This window comes from Hylaeus anthracinus, unplaced genomic scaffold (assembly GCF_026225885.1).
Source record: "Hylaeus anthracinus isolate JK02 unplaced genomic scaffold, UHH_iyHylAnth1.0_haploid 11978, whole genome shotgun sequence".
Classification (NCBI taxonomy): Eukaryota; Metazoa; Arthropoda; class Insecta; order Hymenoptera; family Colletidae; genus Hylaeus; species Hylaeus anthracinus.
This window is the reverse complement of record NW_026534326.1, coordinates 3,331,438-3,351,710: the sequence shown is the minus strand read 5'-3', so window position 1 is coordinate 3,351,710 and position 20,273 is coordinate 3,331,438. Positions and strand designations below refer to the sequence as shown.

General features: G+C 41.8%; 1 protein-coding gene and 1 long non-coding RNA gene across 5 annotated transcripts; one reads left to right on the top strand and one right to left on the bottom strand.

Moving 5' to 3' along the window:
- Positions 1-2,887: 2,887 nt before the first annotated feature.
- On the bottom strand, positions 2,888-20,263 carry LOC128896874 (midnolin-A-like). 3 transcript variants are annotated; one of them, XM_054160420.1, is made up of 5 exons: positions 19,008-20,263; positions 13,117-13,204; positions 7,040-8,164; positions 5,297-5,633; positions 2,888-3,865 (listed from the first exon to the last, which is right to left on the bottom strand). In XM_054160420.1, the coding sequence occupies exons 1-5, from the start codon at positions 19,478-19,480 to the stop codon at positions 3,651-3,653; spliced, it is 2,238 nt and encodes a 745-aa protein (XP_054016395.1). In that variant the 5' UTR covers positions 19,481-20,263; the 3' UTR covers positions 2,888-3,650. The 3 variants fall into 3 exon arrangements, with proteins under 3 accessions (XP_054016395.1, XP_054016396.1, XP_054016397.1); XM_054160421.1 differs by having other exon boundaries at positions 2,888-3,862; XM_054160422.1 differs by having other exon boundaries at positions 7,070-8,164.
- On the top strand, positions 8,050-12,646 carry LOC128896914 (uncharacterized). Of its 2 annotated transcripts, none has more exons than XR_008462173.1 (2): positions 8,050-8,183; positions 11,400-12,646. It is a non-coding gene; the product is annotated as an uncharacterized LOC128896914 (long non-coding RNA). The 2 variants fall into 2 exon arrangements; XR_008462172.1 differs by lacking the exon at positions 8,050-8,183 and adding an exon at positions 8,890-9,460.
- Positions 20,264-20,273: the final 10 nt, after the last annotated feature.

Sequence of the window (20,273 nt, the reverse complement as noted above, 5' to 3'; positions counted from 1 at the left end):
TCTCGCCGACTATCTAAATTGTATCTTTTTATCTAAATCAAATTGCAAATTTTACGTCCGGACGAACGTAACGTTTGTAAATATAATCCGATTGGAAAAACAACGATCGTTTTCTCTCTCTTTTTTTTAATAATAGTAGTTGTATTGTCGCGAAGTCTGTGTTGCGTGTGTAACTACAACAATTCGTTGATATAAACTATGATAGTGTAATTTTTTAAGCGTCGATACATTTCTACACTTTTACGTAATTAAAGATATAATTTAAATAAACAATTTGAAATATCAATAACTCGAAACGAAACATCGTACACGTCTACAGGCTCCTTAAATCATATATCTATCCTTACTAACTAAAACGAAGCATATATTCGCATAACTCGACGGATCTCAACTGAAATACAAATGAAAAATCATGAAAAACAGCGTCGACAAACGGTTCCTTTTTTTTTTCTTCCTCTTTTACAAGCAATAAACGGCGATAACAATAACAAACACTCAACAGACGACGTCACATTCAAACAAGACTAAAACACGAACTTCCCTCCTCGTCAGCTTAGCAAGCAATCTTATTTATTTTGGTACTCGATAAAATTTAATAATCATATGTTACAATATTGAGCCAGTTTTTGGGAAACTGTAGCGGTAGTAATGATAATAATATAATAATAGTAATAATATTTGTTCTCTAAGTAACCTAACGCAATATACTATTATTAGATGATATTATATTATTTAGTACCTAGTAAACTTAAATGAATCGTCGGCGTTCGGAGCCATGCGATAGGATTACCTAGTTTCTAACTATAGGACCATTTATCCGCGTGCTGTTTTCTCTTGTTTATCTTTTTTTTTCTTTTCTTCAAGAACAACGCATGATCCTCGGATAGAGCAACCAAGCTTGCGACTCGATTATCCCAAGTTTAAAAAGTCCAATCCGTTCTAATTTTTATACATATACCAAAAACTGATATGGGAATCGTTGACAGCGAACTGCGATAGCGATAGCGACAGCGATACAGAAAAGCGCGTGGAATTAAGCCGTCGACGGCTCACCTCGTTGTTTTCGCGGAAACTTAAATCAGTACGTACGTTAACGTGTCGCGAATCGATCAGTTCCCATCAACAGACGCAAAAACACGTCTACTCGAAAGTTACATTTGTTACGCTTGCAATAAAGTCGGAGTTATTGCGAATTATAATTAATTGCGAGTAAACGTTTCCTTAACATTGCTTCTTTTTAACATTGTATTCCCTGCGTGAATCGTGTGAGTTTAAAGTTCTACGCGTGTCTACTAAATTCTGAGTATACGCGGATTAGTCGAGGATCCTCCTTTTTGTTGATTCGTTTCTGGAATCGGGCGCATTTTTAACGAAGAGACTCCTCTAGCGTACGGTTCTCTTTATTCTATTGGTTTATTCCTGTTTTCGTTTGCAGGCTCGGCTGTGTCACACTGATTTATTCGACATGCGCAATTATTGTCACCTACGGTCAAGTACTGGTAATACAAGGTGAATCTATTAAAGATTGAAATGTCTCAGTTACTTATAACTAGACTGCGGATCTTTATGCAAAATAAAATCTTTGCGAAGGTGCATACAACAATTTAAGTTACATAGGAATTTATTTTATTCTGCAAATGTTGTTACGTCAACTTTACTTTCAATCTTTTTTATATTCTTGCATTAAGTTTGCATGTTGTAGGTTCTTTTCTATAAATGCACATTAAAATTTCCTATAAATGCATAAAGATCCGCAGTCTACTTATAACGATACAAAGATGTATCTTAGAAAAAAAATGTTTGGTTAGGATGGGATCATACTATGCTAAGCAACAAATTAGCTCAAGGTCATATTTTATGGAATTTCATGGACATCATATTTTTTTTTTTAAATGGATGACCTTCGGGTGACCTTGATACAAAATCAAGGAGAGTCGAATCTGAAATGTCTCTGTTACTTTGATATGTTAAATGATATGGAAAAATTGTTCGGACAGAAACTCATCAGTTTCCAGGGGACAATATCACCATATGGAGGAAAAAGATCTCAAGGTCATATTTTTAAAATTTTCAAGGTTATCAGTTTTTGTTTAAACGGAACTGGGTATTTTCGATATTGCAGTCTCGTAGCTGATCAAAAGACAAGCATTTTTCTCTTAAGACGTTTCTTCGTATCGTTAAAAACAACGGAGATATTTTAGTTACAAATCTCATTGGACTTATAAGAATAACTCTTCGCAAGGTCGTCTGAAGGTCAACATATTATACATCTTTGAATCGTCTTTTGATCAGCTACAGGATTACAATATTGAAAATTCCCGGTTCTATTAAAGAAAAACATTGATGACCTTGACAATTTGGAAAGTATGACCTCGAGATAATAGTTTCGTCTGTTACAGTATGTTCTCCCCAGAACAAAACATTTCTCTCCCAAGACACATTCTTCAACAGACTTCGAAAAGGAGGTTATGTACATGTATACATATACATACATATATATACATATACATATACATATATATTAATATACGTAAACCAACCAAACAAAAACAATGGAGTTGTCATAGCAACGTCTATACATATCACGTGCAAAATTAGAAAATATTGCCGACTACATAATTGATTAATAAAATCATATTCTTTGAAATTTAACACATTGGACTTCATTTTTAAATCGGGCACGAACTTGTGCAATTATCAAATATTTTTAGAGTAGAATTTGCGTAAATTGAAGTTTATTATAGTTTATTATTTTTATTATGTTCTTATTTCTTGTCTTATTAATTTTATTTTAAATTGATTCCTGTACGAATGCTTCTTACATACTGACTGTATATTGTATATCGAACTGTACACGCTTCAAAGATTCAAGTCAGCCCCGGTCTGAATTAAATAGTAGATTCGATGTGTCTTTAACACGTTGATTGCCAGACTAACACTCTTGAAAATTTCTACATTAATTAAGTTTTGTTTCCAGACCATTGAAAGCTACATAATCAACCACTTATTGTGGTATTTATTTTTAAAACTGAATTGTAGTTTATGAATTTCATTCAAATTTATTGTCTTCGATACTTAACATTCAGAATTAATTTTGTTTGTTCTTCGGTGAAAAGCATTGTCACCCACATATGAGTGACTTGGCGATCAACATGTTAATGTGACAAACCGTTGTTACAAACTGGTTATTGCACAATAGATTCGACGTTTCCAAATGAATCATTACAAATATGTTCGCGAGGGCAAACCTAATTGATAAACCTCACGCCTGTATTTATAGCGAAAAATGTTGATTTCTTTGGAAACCTATCGAACTTATTAACAAATACCTTAAATAGACAAATATCTTAGGGAAGGAAAGTGCGAATATTTATAAGGCTGCATTTGGATGAATTATTCGAGCGTTTCACGTGCGTAACTACAGTCTTACAAATCGCTAACCAATGCAGTAGCTCTCGCACAACAACAAAGTATAATATAAACAAAACACAGGAGCTCGACTACTTTCAAAGATCCTGGATACGTTGAATAGCGTTCGCGGCGAATAGGTGGATAGGGTTCCACCTTTGTCGAATAAATCAGTGCGATAGTTTACGAGACTCGTTGCGTGTACGACAGAGGAAACTACTGCGCCAGGAATCGACGGTCGTTCAGGCAACAACCGGTTCTGGACTGCACGGCTGAAGCTCCGGTTCGTTTTGTGGTTCCGCCGTGTTCGCGGTGCTCGACGTGTTTCGGTCACGGTTCGAGTCGGGATCAGGTGTCACCCCCGCCCTGGCTTTTCTCATGGCGCGTCGCTGCTCCATCACCAGGCGCAGGCGTCTCATCTTTCCTTTAGTCGCTTCGTTCTCCTTCGACAGTTCTTCTGCGTAAAAAATGAATAAAGTTGTAGAAACTTGTTATATACAATATATTATTATATACAATACAACTTATTATATACAATAGTATTACAGTATTACAGTAGAACCTCGTTTGGATGGATAAGATCATGTTCAGTCACGGTTAGAAGAACTCGTAAGTGGTCACTGGATGCTTTTGGATGTGATTTTGTCTGAATTGTCTGCAGGACTTGATAGCAATGGGGATATATAACGTTAACAGTTTCTGGAGTTGTACAGTCGTTTGGTTGTATTATTTAGAGTATGGTATTATTTGTATTATGTGGAGCTGCAGGTGGAAACTGTTACGAGAATGGCCAGCTATACGTTTCCCACAATTATTATTATTTACAGTGTTGCTACATTAACTTCATCAATCAGGGAGATTTTTATTTCGTTATATAGTTGGGTTCAAGTCCTGTAGTCCAGTACCTTCTAGCCCACTCGTAGCCGAGCCTAGTACCCTCTAGCCTTTCATTAAAATTTTAAATTTAGATTTAGAAGCCTCTAGCTCTCCTATATCCGAGCTCTAGCCCCCTTATATCAGAGCTCAGTGCTCTCTAGCTCCCTGTATCTACGCTTAGTATTCTCTAGCTCTTTATATCTGAGCCTAGTACCCTCTAGCCCCCTTATATGAGAGCTCAGTGCTCTCTAGCTCTATGTATCTACGCCTAGTACCCTCTAGACCCATTATATCAGAGTACCTCCTAGCTCTCTGCATCTAAGCTCAGTACTTTCTAGTTCTCAATATTTGAGCCTAGTACTCTCTAGACCCCTTATATCAGAGCTCAGTACCCCCTAGCTCTCTGTATTTACGCTTAGTACTCTCTAGCCCACTTATATCAGAGCTCAGTGCTCTCTAGCTCCTTGTATCTAACTCTCTACTCTCTAGACCCCTATAGGTGAGTTCAGGACCCTCTAGCTCACTGTATCTGACCCTAGTACTCTCTCAGCTCAGTCCTAGTACTTTCTAACCTCTACCTTCTAGTACCCTCACCAATCTCTCCACTGTAGCCAACCTCTGAAGCATCTAGCTCCCTATAACCGAACTTAGAAGCCATTAGATCCCCTATAGTCAAATTTAGAAGCCTTTAACTCCTCTATATCCAAGCTTAGAAGCCTCTAGATCCCCGATAGTCAAATTTAGAAGCCTCTACATCCCCTACAGTCAAATTTAGAGGCCTCTAAGCTCCCCTATATCCGAGCTCAGCACCCTCTACCCCCCCCCCCCCAATAACTAGCACCTAGCACCCTCTACCCTCCTATAACTGAGCTCAGAACCCTCCAGCTATCTGTGTATGAACCCAATACCTTCATGAATCTACCCTCTCTCATCTAAATTACTTATTTATCAAGACTCCATCATCCTGTCCCAATAAGCGAGGTTCTACCACGATCATATATCGATCTAGTACCGGTGGAGTATCCAGGTGAGGTGGAATCATGGCAACCGATGGACGTCGATGCGCCATTCTCGGTGGTTGTCGTTCCAGCCGGGGACGGAGACGTCGAAGACTGTTGACGGCCGCTCGAGTGCCTCTGGTGATGCCTGTAGTGACCCGCCGTGGCGGCCGGTGTGGCGCACAGTAGGTCGTTCAAAATGTGAATGATAGTGCTTATGTCTCGCTTCGGACGTCCGTGTCTGTCTTGAAGGGCTGGGTTCAGGGTCCCACTAAACGTACCGGAGTACACGCCTTTTCCGTGGTGATTCATACTCTCTATTATTGCACCTTGCCTGCGTCTTGAGTTTTCCTGTGTTTGAAAAAAGCTTAGTTAGGATTATTATGTATTTATTCGTCGGATGTATATCATTTAAGAATACTGGCATTCTTAGGCAGTAGTTGTGATAATTGCATGCACTGCACAATGTTTTTCATACAGAAATCGTGGACCTGTATAGGCCCTCTTGGGATCTGTTCAACGCTACTCAAAAACAGAGCTGTACATTATTGACACTTGGCACTCAAGAGGTGACTTTTAGTCACTGTTAGGTTCCACGCAGCAATCTACAATACCTAATGTTTCTTTAGGTTTAATTTCTTTGGAGCTCAAAGTGTCGATAAAATGATTGTTAATGAGGTAAAGGTGACCTTATTCTCAAATCTAGATAGCTTAGAATTCATGGCAATAGAATGCTAAGAAACATCTCGAGTTGCTGGCAGATACCAGAAAAAAAGGCCTCGAGTGCAAAGGGTTAATTACTAGACTGTGGATCTGTATGCAAAATAAAATCTTTGCTAATGTACCTACAATAATAGAACTTAACATGCAAAATATTATAATGTGAACTTTACTTTCATTATTTTTATATTCTTGCACACCGCATGCATTTTGTAGCTTTTTGTACTTCCTATAAGTTTTTCAAACTTCCTATAAATGCATAAAAATCCACAGTCTTGTAATTACCATTACGTAATGATTACTTTGATCAAGTAATTAAATAATTGCCATTCGTCGCATGGTACTTGCAATTACTTAACTACTACCAGTAATTATGAGTAAAGTATTGCATAATTACTAAAAACAAAGTAATCAAGAATCACTTAAACAACTACTTTCTAATTCCAAAGTAATTATTCCAAATTGTAATGAGTACAAAGTTAATCATTACAGCTCTGCTCGAGACTGAAGTAATTCTGTTAACGAACAGCAATAAAAGAAACGTTTACATTGACTGCCTGACTGTGATTCGCAAATGTCTACAAGCCTAAAAGTTCCTCTAAATAGAATCTAACATTTAATCCAGATTTCTTTTCGTTAACAATCCGCCTTTAAAATTAATAGTTCCTCTAAAACTCAGTCTCCCAAGAATACACAGATTTCAGTTTGACAAACACAGCGTTACTCTCTTCCAAATAATCGCAAAGATGCGATGAACTAAGACTTTCAAAAATAGCGATACTCTTCTCGGATCATGCAATTATAAAACTACGCTTAAGGACCTAAGAGAACCCGCGAGTCTCTCACAATATACAAATACAATATACAAATACAATTCTCTTCACAAATAGGATACGCAATAATATTCAGTCTCTTATGCGGATTCTAAGTATCGGTAACCTGAACCATCATCTCTTAGGACCTGGACAGCCACACTGTTTTACATGTATACGAAATAGTGGTACACAGGGGGAACTGGCATCGGTAATAATGTATACCTCTGCGAGGTCGACCCGCGAGGTGAGTACCTCAGAGGAGAGCTGCTTCAGCTTCTGCGTCAGGTTACGCGAGGCTTCTGCGAGCGCCCTGGTGTCTAAGGTCGCGGCCTTCGAGTTCTGCTCGTTCATAGTGGAGGTAGGGCTCTGGGGTCTGGTGTCGTCCATGGCGATACTCCTGGAGGGCTCAGTGGCGTTCGTTGATGGTTGGCCGTGGTGGTGAGCGGTGCAGAGCTTTTTCCTTGGCGGCGTGATGTCGTAGGGCGTGGAATCCGCGCATCCATGGCTGACAGAGGTAGAGTGTTGCATGTGGTCGACGGCGGGGGTTGCTGACGACGACTGCGAGGTGTTCGGTAACTGTGAGGGTGAGGGTGAGGGCGAGGGCGAGGGCGAGGGTGACGGTGACGATTTGCTCCTAGAGTGGTGGTGATGGTGATGGTGATGGTGATGGTGGTGGTGATGGCGGTTGGAAAGGCGGCTGTAGATGTGGTAGAGATGGTGGTAATGGTGGTAGAAACGGCACGAGGAACACGTGGTGGAGCTACCGTTGGGCGATGCGGGGCAGCGGTTGGTGCCTGTGCGTGGGCTCTGCGATTGGCTGGCGCAGAAGGACGAGTGCGGCGGGCTGATGGGCGAGTAGGACGTCGAGGAAACGGAGGAGGCAGTCGTCGCGCGGCTCGAACAGATAGGACTGGTCGTCGTGGTGGCTGTCGAGAGGCTGGTGCTGCAGCTGGCCGCGGCGTGCAACGCCGACACCAAGCTGCTTATCAACGACGAGGTTCGCGCAGCCGCGGTGCCGTTTTGCAGCTTCGTAGAGGCGCTCGTCGTCGAACGAGCGGCTAACACCGTCGAACGCCTGCTCTGCAGGGACGTCGAGACGTGGCTGGCGGGCACGTTGGAACCGTTCGAGCTGCTCCCACCGATGGTCAGACCCGTCGTGTTGGCCGTTGTCTGGTTGCCAGTCGGCGAGGCTGGCGTCACCGTGGACAGTTGCAGCTGTATGAGCATCATGTGATCGCCTAATCGCATGGTGAGGTTCAGAGGGGCCTTGCCGGAGAGGAAGTCGTTCACCTGGGAGTCGTTCAAGCTCTCCAGCGCTTGCATCACGCTCTGCTCTGGACGTTGCGCCTGAAATGAATTTACGATGGTTAGAATCGATGTAGCCAGATTCGTGATTTTCAAATTTGAACTAAAATCTTCATCACGTGCGTGACTCGTGATTTTCATGTTTGGTTCAAGATTGTCATCACGAGCCATACTCGTGATTTTCAAATTTGGCCTAAAATTTTCATCACGAGCCAGACTCGTGATTGTCAACTTTGGTTCAAGATTTTCATCACGAGCCATACTCGTGATTTTCAAATTTGGCCAAAAATTTTCATCACGAGGCAGACTCGTGATTTTCAAGTTTGGTTCAAGATTTTCATCACGAGCCAGACTCGTGATTGTCAACTTTGGTTCAAGATTTTCATCACGAGCCATACTCGTGATTTTCAAATTTGGCCAAAAATTTTCATCACGAGTCAGACTCGTTATTTGCAAATTTGGCCAAAAATTTTCATCACGAGTGAGTCTCATGATTTTCAAATTTGCCCTACAACTCTCATCACGAGTCTGATTCGTGATTTTCAAATTTGGCTTAAAACTCTCTTCACGTGCGTGACTCGTAATTTTCAAGTTTGCCCTAAAACTTTCATCACGAGTCTGGCTCGTGATTTTCAAATTTGCCCTAAACTTTTCATCACTAGTCAGACTAGTGAAAATAGTGCAAGAGGTTAACAATAATGAAATCCCTATACAATCGTTGCACATCTGAAAGATCGCAACCGCTCACTTAGCAGCTCAGCATCTGCTCCATGAGCGCGTTAGGGTTCTCTGTTACAAATTGCCTGTAAGGCTGCAATTTATTAAAAATATTTCCCTAATCGTCTATCTATCACAAATGATAACGCACCCATAAATATAGTACAAAGTTATCATAGACGACAAAGCATAGTTCTCCCACTCCTCGTAAAAAAGAATCTTCAGCCGCAGCTGAAAAGCTCGACTAGCGGATTGGATTAAAAACCCAATATATCATCCTCCTTTGTACCTATCCTACCGATACCGCGTCCTCTCTAAAGCGATTACGGACTATAGAAAAATCGTTCGCGAGACTCGAAAGAGCCTCTCCCGTCTCTATCCGTTTCTTCGACGAAACGCTGAATACCGATAACGGTTTTTTCGTTTCGCGTCCGTCCGTTCATCCAGCTGGCAAGATGAGGTTGCAATCGATGAGGCTACGTCGAGAGATGGAAACTGAGAAGACCTGCAGAAGAGAGGAAACCTCGCGGAACCGCGGCTCAGACCCTCGACGGCGCAGCTAGGGCAACCCCCCGGTACACCTAACGGACTTCCTTCGCACTGACGGTCATCGTATATTCGGTAATTCGATTTACAGGCGCGTTCGTTTTGCGGTGAATCTGCGGGTACCTAGAGATCTCTAGACCCAGGGGTAATTCACTTTGGCGATCATCTGTTCGACTGCGAACAGTGTATATACAGGGTGCTTCATAATTTGTGAAGGAGGATGAACTATAGGAGAGTAGAGAGTACTAGACTTAGAGAACCAGAAAATCAGATACGATGATTCTAAAAAATTCCCTAGGACTTTCTCGTACCTCTTATATACGAGATACCCTGTTCGTCCACGTGGTATAATTTTTCTTTTTGGACCTAGCTCGAACTACCGGGAAATGCAATCCATAAAATTCCATTTATTCCATTCATCGGAAATGCCTGCATTCTGTTATATTGAATAACCGCGTAGAAGGTATACGATACAAAGGAAACACGAAAGAGCCAAAGGAACTCGAGATGCGTGTCGATTGGGAGGCGGAGAGAAGCGATCGGGCCGATCAACTGTGCCGTGCGAAACTGGCGTAGGTCTCGCCCCGTTTCCCCGTAACCACCCACGAAAGAATACGTATATACAGGGTGTCTCAAAAATGTTGCAACACCTTGAAAGGGGTGATTCGGGAGGTGATTTGAAACAACTTTTTCCTTAGCGAAAATGTTGTCCGAGGCTCCGTTGAGGAGATATTAACAGAAAACTCCGACCAATCAGAGCGCTCCGACGGTATACTCGTGCTCTGATTGGTCCGGAGTTTTCCGTTAATATCTCTTTAACAAAGCCTCGGACAACATTTTCGCTAAGGAAAAAGTTGTTTCAAATCACCTCCCGAACTACCTCTTTCAAGGTGTTACAACATTTTTGGGACACCTTGTATATATCCGGTTAGCGGTGATCGTGGCCGGAGCCTCGCTACATATACCTACACATGAGCACACTTTAAAATTGACTGCGGGTGACCGAGACTCGAACGGGCGGTCCCCTTGACAGCCATGCGAACGAGCTCGGTCGCGATAAGGACCCGAGATGCGCTGTTGCCAGAGCCTCCAGCACTGCCTAGACTCTGTTCCGACGAAAGAGAAAGAGAGGGGCGAGGGAGAGAGGACCGTATCCTTTGTACTTATGCGCGTGCACCATGGCGAGCTTTATTTTTATCGATTCAAATCGGATAACCGCGGAGTTATATCCTTTAACACGTTCATCGCCACGTCACCCGTTTATGGGTGACGTGACTTTTCATAGGCGTTATCACCGAGGAACGATTTTTGGAAACGTGAAAATTCGAAGGGGCTTGCTCGCTGACAGGGACGCGATCGCAGTTCGAGCGCCCCGCACAACTGGAGTGGAATTTTTAAATTCGCCAAATTAATTTTTAAAAAATGTCTTCTTGTAGGGAATGACAAGACGAAATTTTTTTATATTTACGGATTTATTCGTGACTCCTATTATTTACGAGAAAAAAATTCGATAGTGAAAGGTGTTAACGTTCTACAGAAATATCTCGAGAAATATTCGTTTCTCGACAAAATGTATTTGACAACAATTTCATATCTCATCGACATGCACAACTTTTGTTTAAAACATTTTTTCAAAGGATCACTTTTTTTTCAAACAATTTTTCTTCTTTTCTATCGGAATTTTTTTCTCGTAAACAATAAAAGTTACGCCTACGTGTTATTTAACGAAACATACTTCATTTTGGCCGAAGAAGTGAAAAATAATTTTTATAGACAATTTTAGATTTTTACTAAAATTGGCAGGGGTCCCCTTGGAAAGTCTTCAAAAAAATGCTTCTTCTATTTTAAAAAAATTAGATTTTTACTTTAGAGAAAAACTTTCTATATCTTTTTTATAGAGTTCGACGAGATCTCAAAGGAAAAAAATTTTCAATTCGAAACATTCATTATTAAGAGAACAACACATTTTTAAAAATTATGCAGATTAACAACCATCAACGCCATTTGTTTCCAGCGCCTTTTGAACGAGGGTCCCCGCAAATTGTGCAACCGACTCCGTGTACAAGAACAACATTTTAGACTCGTATGTCCGGCACTGAAAGTGTTAACGCACGTTCCTCTTTCTGGTGCGAGGTATCGAGAAGAGTTCACCAGTGCACGAGTACCGTTTCATTGGACAGTAAACGACGAAATCGTGAACTAAGACGTACGACGGAATTACGCTCGTTACTGTTGGCGACGTCCAGCGATCGTCAGAAAAAGAATACGCGACACGCAATAGCACCGGAAAATAAAGCACGATACGATGATGACCGAGAAACCAAGTGACCCGATGATACACGAACGGGCAGAGTTAACGGCGTTTGTCCCGATCGCGTACGTTTTCTGCTACTCTTGGGAGAATTCCTGTTTGCGAGCACATCCTCCGCGACGACGAACGGTTTTCGAGACGAGCCACGACGCGATATCTGGCCTGCGATCGCAGATACGACGAAATAAACACGCCTTGACGTATTACCGACCGAGAGGGCTATCGACTGCGGGACGATTTTTGCTGGTGTGAATTTAAAAAAAATACCTCCTTATAGGGGATGAAAAGACGAAACTTTTCTGTATTTACAGTTTGTTCATAGGACGTTTAGTTTTCACAATAAAAATTCAAAACTTAGAAGACCTTTTGCTCCTGAATCCTATTACATTTGCAATGGTGAAACTGAAAGTATCATTAGTTGACAATTACTTATTTGACGGATTAGAAAAAAATACCACCTTATAAGGAATGTTAAGACGAAACTTTTTTGTATTTACAATTTCTTTATAGGACGTTTAGTTTGTGAGATAAAAATTCAAAACTTGGAAGATCTTTTTTCTCTGAATTCCATTATATTTTCAGTGAATGCATTGTTAGTTGACAATTACTTATTTGAGAAAAATACCACATTATAGGGAATGTTAAGACGAAACTTTTCTGTATTTACAGTTTGTTTATAGGACATTTAGTTTCAGAGATAAAAATTCAAGACTTGGAAGATCTTTTTTCTCTGAATTCAATTACACTTGCAATAGTAAAAATGAAATCATCGTTAATTTTCAAATACTTATTTTGATGAATTTGAGAAAAATATCACGTTATAGAGGATGATAAAAAGAAACTTTTTTCTATTTACAGTTTATTCATAGGATGTTTAGTTTCGAAAATAAAAATTGAAAGGTTATAAGATGTTGTTTCTGTCCTTGTTGTCTTAAAGAAAAAAAAAACAACACTCGAACGATCGAATTTAAAAAAAATATCTCCTTATAGAGAATGACAAAATGCAACTTTTTTTATATTTACGGTTTATTCATACGACGTCTAGTTTCATAGATAAAAATTGAAAACTTAAAAGACCCTTTTCCCTAAAATTGAATTTTTGCAACAAATCATGAAATCATAAATATTAATTTGAGAACATTTCCAATAGGTAAGGTAATTATTACACGTTGTAAAAACGAAAATTATTACGTTTAATCACATTTACCGGTCGGTAACCCGACCCGATAACGGTTATCGACCGATAACTCTTCATCCATTGAAAATAAAATAGTTTCAAGGAAATCAACTCGTGATATTTTAGGATTCTCCTTAAAATTGTGATTCTAAGGCGTAGTAACACGAAAGAATCGAATTTCTGGCTAAGTATTGACTCCTGTAAAAGGAAATCGAGCCCTTTCTCGTAAAAAATACGACTTACCAGCAAGCCAGTTTCTACGCTCGGTAACAACGTGAGACGACTGCCATCTTGTAAACGATTTTCCTCCAGCGTTCCCTCTCGCAATTGCCTGGAACATCAATTGCAAAATTATTAGTTGATAACGTAATTCTAAGAGTTCCACGCGTTCGCGCGATCATTCTTCGACGGAATGAAAATATTCAGAGAAATTATATTATAGACTAACGATTACTAAAATTATTATAGAGTAACAATGATTGAAGACGGTTCGTCTTTTATCGTGCAAAACATGACGCGGCCATCTTACTTAGGAAAGCCTGGACAAAAACCCCAAACACATAATTTTAATTAATTAATCTCGATCCCTGTTACATCCTTGCAATTTTCGGTTATCATTTTCGAGTAATTACGAATCTGCATGGCCATGCTTTTGAGAGATAAACTATTGACAATTACGTAAATCGTAACGAAGCGATCCGAGGACAACTCGATGACATTGTACCGATTGTACGTCATCGTGATCACAGAGACAAAAAGAAAAAGGAACGATAACGACACAATCCGAGAGATTAGGCAATACGATAAGCCACGGTATCGCGACAGTCGACATCCTATCATGCCGCGAATGGCACACGAGAAATTGATATTGACTTAGCATAACGCGGAAGTTGTTGTGCAACTTCCTCTCCGGGAATTTCACTTCCATAGGGAGAAATACTTTGGTGGTGTTTGTTACTAAAAAGCGATGGAGAAACGATCCAGGATTTGAAGCTCTTTTGTGATCTTAAGAATAAAGAAGGATTTAGGGTAGCAGTTATATTTTTGTACTCATGCACGTAAATATTTTCATGTAAAGTAGTCAATATTTGATGTATAAGACCTTGTATTATAGAAAATGATGAATGATGACGAATAGACATTAATGACGCTATGATGACGACACACTAGATGATATTAATACTAAATTTACCACGAGTAGTCAATGGTGGTTCAATGATGGTTTTCCAACTTTTGTGTACGGTTTGTATATATAGAATATATAGATTACATACAATTGTTGCACGTATTACTGGATTTGGTATTACGTGATATACAGGATATCCCAAAAATGTTGCAAGTCATTGAAAGGGCTGGTTCGGGAGGTGATTTGAAACAACTTTTTCCTTTGCGAAAATGTTGTACGAAGCTTCGTTGAGGAGATATTAACGGAAATCTCCGGACCAATCAGAGCACGAGTATACCGTTGGAGCGCTCTGATTGGTCGGGGTTTTCTGTTAATATCTCCTGAACGAAGCCTCGGACAACATTTTCGCTAAGGAAAAAGTTGTTTCAAATCACCTCTACCCTGTGTATGCAGGGTGTTCCAAAAATGTTGTAACACATTGAAGGAGGTGATTCGGGAGGTGATTTGAAACAACTTTTTCCTTAGCGAAAATATTTTTCGAGGCTTCGTTGAGGAGATAAGAATGGAAAACCCCGGACCAATCAGACCGTGCGTATGCCGGCGGAGGGCAGTCGCCTAGCGCGTAGGCCACGCCTACCGCGGACGGTCCCCCGGCACGCTCGCGCTTTGATTGATCCGGGGTTTTCCGTTAATATCTTCTCAACAAAGCCTCTAACAACATTTTCGCTAAGGAAAAAATTGTTTCAAACACATAATTTTAATTAATTAATCTCGATCCCTGTTACATCCTTGCAATTTTCGGTTATCATTTTCGAGTAATTACGAATCTGCATGGCCATGCTTTCGAGAGATAAACTATTGACAATTACGTAAATCGTAACGAAGCGAACCACCTTTTTCAAAGGCCTCCAACATTTTTGGGACACACTGTATTTTTGCGTGCAATTGAAAATAGTGTCTTTAACCTCTTGCAGTATTCTCACGAGTCCGACTCGTGATAATAATCTCGAACCAAACTTGAAAATCACAAGTCTGGCTCGTGATGACAATCTTAGTCCAATTTTGAAAATCACGAGTCTGACTCGTGATAATAATCTCGAACCAAACTTGAAATTCACGAGTGATTTTCAACTATGCCCTAAAATTTTCATGACAAGCCTATTTATTTCGCATATTGAAGAGTCCTGTGCTAATTTATGAAAAGTTAAATTTGACGTATTTGTCGCTAAAATTGATCCTACTATCAGGGCAGTATTAACTACATCCTGACCCTCTGAGCAAATAAATGCGCTAGGCCTTTTGTTAAATTTATTTTCTTTATATAATCTAGACTAAAATAAAAGAAGATTCCAAGCAAGCAATGACAAATGAAAAAAAAAATTAGCGTGGTGCCTCTTGGTTTGTGGCGCCCCAAATAACTACCCAGCGTGCTCGTACAGCCCTGTCTACGACCCCGTCTGTCAAAATGAAATTTTAATGAAAAACCAAATGTGTACTCATTTCTCCAAGGGTCCACAACGTTCTTAATACAGCCCTGAATATAGTTTACAAATAGAATCCTAGGCAATGAGAAATTCAAAAAAATTAACGTCGTGCCTCTTACGAACCTGTCTGCAATATCTAAAAATTTTAACGAATGATTTATTGTACCGATTTGCCCGAGGCCCCTCGACGTCGTTAATACGGCCCTGTAGACCCTGCGGTGAAGTTGTACAGTCGTAAGGTTAAAGTTGTAGATTCGTCAGAAGGATTTGTTTCTGGGAAGCTTATCGCACTGCGACGGATCGACGAAAACAAAACGTTTTGTTTGGACATAGCAGTCACTCGTTGCGTGTCCCGTAAAACGTGAAAGGGGCGTAGCAATCGGCTAGACCGTGACATTTGAAACTTTGGAAAAATCGAAAGCCGTGCCGCGTATATTTTAGGCGTCGGGGACCGATATGAATGAGAAAGAGAGAAAAGCATGGCCACGCGAACGTTCTAAGAATAAGCGACGTCTAAAACGAGGCAAATATAAATACATAACGTAAGATAGGACAGGGACATTCTTGTCTGCGGTACTATAAATATTGTTCTCTCCTTGCTATCGTTCCTGAGGTCAAGCCACTATATCGCGGCCCCTTGTTTGCTTCGAACCCTCGTTCTCGGTTAGCCGCGCGAAATCGTCGATTATCCGCGAGATATTTCTCAATTGTAAAACGACGTTCGGAGGACCGATCGAAATTCCGCGGTCGATAAACTCGAATTATTTTGATACATCGAAGCGTCGATAAATAAAACGCAGCTTCGATCCGTTCTGGTGCACGATGACGCGAGTAATCCGAATTTGGACCGTAAACTTTGTTAAGAATTTATTAGTAATAACCGATGACCTCTATCTTACGAGACGTACTCGAGATTCAACGTGTCCCCGACGGATGGCCATCGGCGAGAAAAAGTCACTCCTTCTACGTGCAACGAGGATGACTAACAGACAGGTATGAGAATCGCGATGACACACGAATGGTAGCACGCAGAGCCGGCGTGACCTTTTGCGGGGCCGGGTTCAAAAATTTTGCAGGGCCTGTGGTTCGGAAGGTGATTTGAAACAACTTTGTCCTTAGCGAAAATGTTGTTCGAGGCTTCGTTGAAGAGATAGTAACGGAAAACACTGACCAATCAGAGCGCGAGTATGCCAGTGGAGCGCCAGCAGTAGGCGTGGCTACGCGCTAGGTGCCCGCGCTCATACGCTACCGCGAGCTCTCCACCGACATACTCGCGCTCTGATTGGTCAGTGTTTTTCGTTAATATCTCCTCAACGAAGCCTCGTACAACATTTTCGCAAAGGAAAAAGTTGTTTCAAATCACCTCTCAAATCACCCTTTTCAAGGACTTCTAATATTTTTGGGACACCTTGTATATTTAAAAAAATATAAATATATAAAAAAATGTCTTGCATTTCAGCAAAAATTGCTTCCATTTGTTAATAGTATCATCAACTCTGTAAAAAGTTAATCAAAATCGGTACCTTTTAATATTTGATAACAATTTCATATCTCATCGATATCTACAACTTTTGTTTAAAACATTTTTTCAAAGGATCACTTTTTATTTTTCGAACCATTTTTCTTCTATTCGTTCGGAATTTTTTTCTCGTAAACAACAAAAGTTACGCCCACATGTTATTTAACAAAATATACTTCATTTCGACCGAGGAAGTGAAAAATAAATTTTACGGGCAATTTTGTGTTACCCTCCAGCGAATTCTTAACAAGATTTTCCTTTTATTTATAAAAAATTTGGATTTCAATTTAGAGAAAAACTCACTACATATATGAAAAAAGTTTCGATCCAAAATGTTCATTATTCAGAGACCTGCATTCTTAAAACCGATGTGTCGCCATTCCCTACAAGATGTCCTTAAAAAATTCATTCGACGAATTTGAAAATGTCGTTCGCGTGCGCGGGGCGCTTATGTTTACGACCGCGTTCCTGCCGACGTCCCGACCCCTTAGAATTTCCATAGAAAATCGTCCCTCGTCGAAAAGGTTAATCTTTACGCGAGGTTATCATCCGGAAATTCGCGAGCGAGGAGAATCAAATGAGAAAAGGAGAGGGCGGGAGAGAGACAGCGAGAGGGACGGCGAAAGGAGGAGGGATGAAGAGAGAGAAAATTCCAGCGATGTGTTGCGTACGGGAATAGCCGGCCCCGTCGCCGTCGTCTTTTCCGTTCAACTGTTTCTCTTCCTCCTTCTACATCACGCTGTCATTGTTCCACTTTACGAGAACGCGATTCCCGAGATATTCTACCTACTACACCACCTCCGCCACCTCCTACTCCCGAGTCTATGGTATGCCAACCTTCCTCTCCGCTATACAGGATGTCCCAAAAATGGTGGAGGTCCTTGAAAGGGGTGGTTCGGGAGGTGTATTCAAACAACTTTTTCCTTGGCGAAAATGTTGTCCCAGGCTTCGTTGAGGAGATATTAACGGAAAAACATTGACCAATCAGCGCGCGAGATTGCCGATGGAACGCTCTGATTGGTCCGGGGTTTTCGCTTAATATCTTCTTAACGAAACCTCGGACAATATTTTCGCTAAGGAAAAAGTTGTTTGAAATCACCTCCACTCTGTACATACAGGGTGTCCCAAAAATATTAGAAGTCCTTCAAAAGGGTGATTTGGGAGGTGATTTGAAACAACTTTTTCCTTGGCGAAAATGTTGTCCCTGGTTTCGTTGAGGAGATATTAACGGAAAAACATTGTCCAATCCGAGAATGTTGATGGAGCGCTCTGATTGGTCCGGGGATTTCCGTTAATATCTACTTAATAAAACCTCGGACAACATTTTCGCTAAGGAAAAAGTTGTTTCAAATCACCTCCACCCTGTATATACAGGGTGTCGCAAAAATGTTATAACACCTTGAAAGGGGTGGTTCGGGAGGAAAAAGTTTGAAATCACCTCCTGAACCACCCCTTTCAAGGTGGTACAACATTTTTAGGACACCCTGTACATCGCGCTATATATATATATATATATCTCATGCGAAGGAGGATCGGCCCCCACGACGCCTACGAATATTATGCCCACTCTCTCCTTTTCTCGCGTCGCATCGCCGCTCTTTTCTCTCTCTCTCTCTCTCGAACCTCAACGCCGTGCACGGCAACTAACCTGCCGTCTTTCTTTTTTCTTCTCTCTCTCTCCTCCCACGGAGAGAGAAACGAACAACTGAAATTTCGATGGGAAAGATCGAACGCATCACCTGCGTCGCGTACATATACATATACTGTTATAAAAAGGATCTCTTATAACCAGAGATCCGAAGGATGATCATCGCGTACGAGTACATCAGCTGAGCGTTATTCTTTTTCAAGATTCCTCAGAGCGGTACGCGGCGCACCGCTCGCGACCACGTTCGCTGCGATAAAGTTAAACGATACACGCTACGTTTAAACGAAAAGAGTCTCCTGATTCTAACTCGAAATCAATTCGTCTCTAGATACAATTATTTCGATGGATAATACGAACCTATCGCGATGCAGTAAACAAATGCGTTCCTTGGCGACCTTGAGCCTCTTGGAGAGGCTTTTCTTAAGGTTCTCGACGGTGTCGGTGCGATCAATAGTGAGATCGAACTGTCCACCGGTGGTCGGTGTGATGCTGATGGTAATTTCGTCGGGCTCGAGGACAGCGGCGGCGACGCAGCCACACCCCGGCTGCGGCGGCGACGACGAGGCGAAAGAGGAGGAGGACGAGGCGGAGGAGGAGGAGGAAGAGGACAACGACGAAGACGAGGCCGCAGGGAGCGGAGATGCGGAGCCGGCCCTTATCGAGCCCTGAGCGCGATACTCCTGCTGCGACGTAGCGTACGTAGCCGCACTCGAACCAGCCGCGGAAGAGGCGGTCGTATCCTCGATGTCTCGTCGCACCTTCGATCCTTCGTCGTTTTCACTTCCCATTGCCGTCGTCACGTCCGACGGCGGCCCTGCGCTACCGTCCATTCTGCCACGGCAACCGCCAACGACACCTTTCCAACCGTGTCGGACGACTTCGCGCACCTACTTTGTTCCAGCTCGCGTCTATCACGGACTGTACACGTCCTTTATACTACACGATGTATGAAACTGCCACGCACCCGCACCCGCACTTGCACCTGTGCTTCCCGGCGTCCTGGCTGTACCGAGACGCGCTCCTCGCGTTCCACGAGCGCAGTAGCGAGCAAGGACCGATCGCGGTGTCTTCGGGAATGCGCACGCCACGAGGAGAGACACTAGGAGAGAGATAGAGAGAGAGAGAGAGAAACGGACACGGTGAAAAGGTGGAGAAAGGGACAGAGCGGGGAGTACGGGAGGGGAGTAAGGGAGGGGAGGGGAGTTGTTCGATTGCGGATTGTGGACGAGCAATTCTTTTTCTCCCGATTCCTCGAGTTTCAATAGATTCTTTCGACTATTTCTCGCCGATATCGAGAATATTTCTCGCTAATATCGCGAATATTATTCTAACAATTTACTAGCACACACTATTTCTTCTTGCCACTTCACGCCCCCGATCCACACGTACGTCGATGAGTCTACCTCCTTTATTCTTCTTTTTCTTCTTCTTGCAACCTTCTTTATTCTTATCTGCCTCGCACGCACTACGCACACGAGCCTCGGCCACTCGATCCCTGCGACTCGCGTCCCAGCAACTGAATAGCCGATAGCCCCGGACTTCTGCTAGGTTCCCAGAACCCGGCCGATCAACGGTCAACCAACATGGCGGACCGAAGGCGAGGCGCCATTACTTGTAGCGGGC

Excerpts from the sequence above, each read along its gene's own strand:
- LOC128896874 (XM_054160420.1), bottom strand. The coding sequence starts at position 19,480 with ATGGACGGTAGCGCAGGGCCGCCGTCGGACGTGACGACGGCAATGGGA. Across the intron at positions 8,165-13,116 it reads GCGTAGAAACTGGCTTGCTG|GCGCAACGTCCAGAGCAGAG; the intron begins GTAAGTCGTATT and ends AATTCATTTCAG. Across the intron at positions 3,866-5,296 it reads CTCACCTGGATACTCCACCG|AAGAACTGTCGAAGGAGAAC; the intron begins GTACTAGATCGA and ends TTTTTTACGCAG.